The sequence below is a fragment of the Mirounga leonina genome, unplaced genomic scaffold (genome assembly GCF_011800145.1).
Source record: "Mirounga leonina isolate KUSES-001 unplaced genomic scaffold, KU_Mleo_1.0 Mir_454, whole genome shotgun sequence".
Taxonomy (NCBI): domain Eukaryota; kingdom Metazoa; phylum Chordata; class Mammalia; order Carnivora; family Phocidae; genus Mirounga; species Mirounga leonina.
The window spans coordinates 911,132-916,131 of NW_023270763.1; the positions used below are offsets into that span (position 1 = coordinate 911,132).

General features: G+C 62.5%; 1 protein-coding gene across 1 annotated transcript in view; it reads left to right on the forward strand.

Moving 5' to 3' along the window:
* The first annotated feature begins 1,476 nt into the window (after nt 1–1,476).
* Nucleotides 1,477–5,000, forward strand: part of UNCX (UNC homeobox) — a 4,228-nt gene continuing 704 nt past the window's right edge. The window contains exons 1-3 of the mRNA XM_034988228.1: nt 1,477–1,765; nt 1,996–2,171; nt 4,225–5,000. The exon at nt 4,225–5,000 is cut by the window's right edge and continues 704 nt beyond it. Coding sequence (XP_034844119.1) covers nt 1,477–1,765; nt 1,996–2,171; nt 4,225–5,000 — 1,241 coding nt within the window. The remainder of the gene's footprint in view (nt 1,766–1,995; nt 2,172–4,224) is intronic.

The window sequence follows — 5,000 nt, forward strand, 5'->3', positions numbered from 1 at the left end:
CGGAGGTGCGGCCACCAGGTCTGGCCGGATACCCAGCACTGGCCGGGTCTGAGGCCCAGGAGCTCCTTCTTCCCGGATTCCAGCTCCGGCCACCGGGACCGCAGGGACCACGGGGATGAGGTCCATGGGCCTGGGGCCACAGCAAAAGGCACCCTCTTCGTGGACAAACTTTTTACAAAAGATTTTATAATTTTACATATATACATAATATATATGAATATATATGGATATAGTGATTGCTTTCCCTCCTGCCCACAGTCCTAATTTGCTGCTTATTTAAGAATATGTCCTTTAATGATTTAGCTTTGAGTCTATCAATATTTTATAGTGGAAAAGGGAGTGACAGACACTTCTCTGAGAACATAATTTAATTATAATTAATGGGTTGAGTACCTGGGCCCTATTCTTCAGAGGCCGTGTCAAAGGGAGATGTATTTATTTTTTTATTCCTGTGTAGGGGGCCTGATTGGTTGCCACCCCAAAGTTACTTTTCCCTTCCTCCCACCCCTCCTCCCCAGCCTTGTGCCTTGGTTTTACTGAGTAGGGGATGAGTGGGGGAGGGGGGGTCAGGGTGTCTCCACAGCCGCCCCCCCCCCACCTCTGTTTCTATAGCCTGGCGGCAGCCAGTCAAAAAGGGCATTAATTATGCCTTTTTATTGACAGGGCGCTACATTCTGTAGAAGTCATTCTCTTTTGGAGTCACCTCCTCCCCCTGCTCCCTCCACTCCTTCCTCTTCCTCCTCCCTTTCCTTCCTCCTCTCCCCCGCCGCCTGCAGCCGGAGAGGAGATGAGAAGCCCTTGTAGTTTTAAATTCAATGTGACAGTTTCGGAAAGAGCGGATGATGAATCTCCTATTATTGGATCAGTCTATTTGCCGCTCAATGTCTCTCTGTAATTGGAGCAACATCACTTTAAAGGTTCAGAGAGTACAGCATTTCTGGTGAAAAATCCCCACAACACGCCGGTGAATGTTTTAAAGGGAAATCTATTAGTGATTTGCAGAGGGGCGGGGAGCCGGGGGAGGCGCGGGCTCCGGCCAGCGGGGATTGGAGTGGGGGGCTCGCCGGGGACCCCTGCCTGGACCGCTCCCCGAGCCCGCGCCTGCCCAGCGCCGGGCCGCGCCCCTCCCTCTCTGCTATCCCCCCCCTTGTTGTGACAGTTCCTGATACTGTTTATTGAGGTGCATGTCAGGTATAATTAGCAATCGATATGGAAAACGTTTCCTTGCACCCAGCACGCCTCTGACGTCAGAGCCGATTAGCGCTTCTTATTGGTCCCAAATTCCCCGGGCCGCGGCTAATTATCGGGAGCTTGATGTTGATAAAGTAAAGCGCCGGAGTGCGGGCGAAGCATGTGTAGGGCTCCGGGTCCCTGTCTCCGCCGCCGCCGCCGTCCGCGCCTCCCGCCGCTGGCCCGCCCCGGCCCCGGCCCGCGCCCCCGCGCCCCGCCGCCGGCCCCGCCGGCCCCCCGCGCGAGATGATGGACGGCCGCCTCCTGGAGCACCCGCATGCCCAGTTCGGGGGCTCGCTGGGCGGCGTGGTGGGCTTCCCCTACCCGCTGGGCCACCACCACGTGTACGAGCTGGCCGGCCACCAGCTGCAGTCGGCCGCCGCCGCCGCCGCCGCCGCCTCGGTGCCCTTCTCCATCGACGGCCTGCTCAGCGGCTCGTGCGCCGCCGCCGCCGCCGCCTCGGTGGTCAACCCCACGCCGCTGCTGCCGGCCGCCTGCGGGGTGGGAGGCGACAGCCAGCCCTTCAAGCTGTCAGGTAGGTGCGACGGGCGGGGAGGGCACGGGGGGCGAGCAGGGCACCCTTGTCGGGCGCGGGAGTTGGGTCGCGGGCGGCTGTAGAGCGGGCGCCGGCTGCCGGGGCTCAGGGCGCTCTCGGTCCGCCACCCCGGCGCAGGGCCCCCAGGCCCGGGCGGCCGACAGGTACGGAGGGGGTGGATGTGGCCTGGGCCCTGGCTGAGCCGTGCGGCGTCCTGTGCGTGCCCGCAGACTCGGGGGACCCCGACAAGGAGAGCCCGGGCTGCAAGCGGCGGCGCACCCGCACCAACTTCACGGGCTGGCAGCTGGAAGAGCTGGAGAAGGCGTTCAACGAGAGCCACTATCCCGACGTGTTCATGCGCGAGGCGCTGGCGCTGCGCCTGGATCTGGTCGAATCCCGCGTGCAGGTAAAGACCCGCCGTCCCTCCCGGGAGCCAGCATCCTGCCACTAGGCCTGCCCGGCGCCGGCCTCGCCTTTGTTCTAGGTGGGGGACCGCGGCCCCGCTTCCGAGCCTCCCCAGCTCTCGCCTGCCCGGAGGTGGTGCTGCGGATCCAGGGCTCAGAGCCTCGCGGGGAGAAAGCCCCAGGCGGCTTGGGAGGGGCCGACGACGGCCCAAAGTAGCCAGAAGAGCAGCTGCGTCCGAACCGGGTGCTGCGTGGTGGGGGTCCGGCGACGAAATGGGCGCGAAATGAGGTCTCCGAGGGCTGGGCGGGAGAAGCGGCGGTGAGGGGGGTGGGGGGAGCCAGCCGGGCTAGGATCTGGAAGAAACCCGGAGCAGGTAGACCCCGCGCCTCCTGGCCCTCGCCCGGGGTGTCCGGGCACCGGCCTGGAGCAAACCCGTTTGTTTGCTTATCTCTCGCCTCTAAAATATTCAGGTGGAGACCTGTATTTATTCTTCGCTTTGCAGGAGGTTAGCTGAGGAAGGGGAGGCGGAAACTTACACAGTTGACACATGTGGGGGGGTCTGGACCTTTACTACTCTCAGTTTTATTTCCCCCACCCCACCCCCCATACTTCGATTTCATTCGGAGACTGCCCGCGTTATTCTTTTTAAAAATACAGCGTCTATATGGTGGATTAAAAATTCAAGATGAATTGTGCATAATCAGATGTTTCCCCGAAATATAGAAATCTTTTTCTGGGGTCGGTGTGGTGGTGAGTGGGGTGTGCGGCTGCAGCTGTGAGTGCAGGGCTTCGAGGCAGAGGACGGCAAGACGCCTGTTTAGCACCAATAGCTTTGTCTAAAAAGGTGTTCTCGACCTGTGCTTGCACTGCCCCTCATGACCTCTTCTGTTTGTAAATCCTTTCGTCTAATTTGTGTAAGTGTCTTAAGCAAAGACCTCTTCGTTTCTCCCCTGTACAATAATGAGCATTTCTTGGTGACAAGTGAGCATGGAATTTGCACCAAAAAAAAGAAGTATTGGAAGGAAGGAAGGAAGGAAAGAAGCAGTTGCAGCCTTGGTGAGGTTACAGCTTAAAACCCGCACCTTGGCACCAGCAAGGCTCCCTGGGACTGGGCCGGGCCTGCTATTGTGCGGGGGGGTCTCTCCGTGGTCACAACAAAGAATTCGAATTATTGCAATCTCTTGGGGAGGGTGGTGTGCCTGAGGCTCAGCAGGGATTTGACTGTGTGTGTGGTGGGGAGCCAGTGTCTAGGGCTGCTGTTCCCCAGGTCAAGGGCTGCAGGGAGGGTACAAGAGGCTGGATGGGCCCAGGCCTCCTCTGCACCGCCTGGCAACTGGCCTCTTGCTTTCCTGTCTGCCTTGCTCCCTGGCCTAGGCCAAGCACAACTGGTTTCAGGGGCTGTGTTGGTGTGTTGGCCTGGAGTCCCCAGAAAGAAGGACGTGTGCGAATGTGTTGGGGGGCAGGCTGCTGGAAACCCTCCCCCTAAGTTTGGCTTCCCAGGACCTTCTAGAAGAAGCAGCACTCAGATTTCCCTTCACGGGACACCCCCAAATCTGGCCTTTGACTCAGTCTCCAGGGGGCCGAAGACAGGTGTGGAGGGCAGCTGAGCCCAGCCACTGGTGGTCCTCAGGCCAGACGGCCAGCACCAGGCCAGGCAGGCCGCTTAGAACAGAAGCTGTGAGAAGCCAAGAGGGGCGAGGAGGGGCCCTGCTCCCAGCCTGCCTCCCGACCAGGAACCAGACGCCCTCAGGGGCCAGACCTGCAGTGCCCAACGAAGGGGCAGCTCCCAGTTCCCCGAGGTGAGAAGCCAGAGTGGGAAGCTGGCCGAGAGGCCCCCATCTACCTCTTTCTGGGTGGAAAAGATGCTCTTTGGAACCTGCAGCTTGAGTGCCGAAACCCAGCTCAGGGCCGGCCGGGCCGCGTGCCTTGGCTCCCGCCCCCTGGCCGGAGCCGAGGTTGTACAGGCCTGTCTGGGGGGAGTGGGGACGCCCGAAGCCCCAGCGGCAAGCCCGCCGCCTGATTGTGCCTTCCTTTCCCCTATCCGGCTGCTCTAGGTCTGGTTCCAAAACCGCCGGGCCAAGTGGAGGAAGAAGGAGAACACGAAGAAGGGCCCGGGGCGGCCGGCTCACAACTCACACCCGACCACGTGCAGTGGCGAGCCAATGGACCCAGAGGAGATCGCGCGCAAAGAACTGGAGAAGATGGAGAAAAAGAAGCGCAAGCATGAGAAGAAGCTGCTGAAGAGCCAGAGCCGCCACCTGCACTCGCCCGGCGGCTTGTCCCTGCACAGCGCACCCAGCTCCGACAGCGACAGCGGCGGCGGCGGCCTCTCCCCGGAGCCGCCCGAGCCGCCGCCGCCGGCCGCCGCGTCCAAGGGCCCTAGCGCGCACGCCGCCGGCGCCGCCGGTTCCGCGCCCGCACCGCCGGGCGAACCGCCCGCTCCCGGCACCTGCGACCCCGCCTTTTACCCGAGCCAAAGAAGCGGCGCCGGCCCGCAGCTGCGGCTAGGCCGCCCCGCGGACAAGGATGCGGCCCCGTGTGCGCCCGGGGCGGCGGTGGAACGTGGCGCCGCCGGCCTGCCGAAGGCCAGCCCGTTCAGCGTGGAGAGCCTGCTGTCCGACTCGCCGCCGCGCCGGAAAGCCGCCCCCGCCAACGCCGCGGCCGCAGCCGCCGCGGCCGCGGCCGCCGGGCTGGACTTCGCGCCGGGGCTGTCGTGCACGCCGCGGACCCTCATTGGCAAGGGCCACTTCCTGCTCTACCCCATCACGCAGCCGCTCGGCTTCCTGGTGCCGCAGGCCGCGCTCAAGGGTGCAGCGGGTCCGGAGCCCGC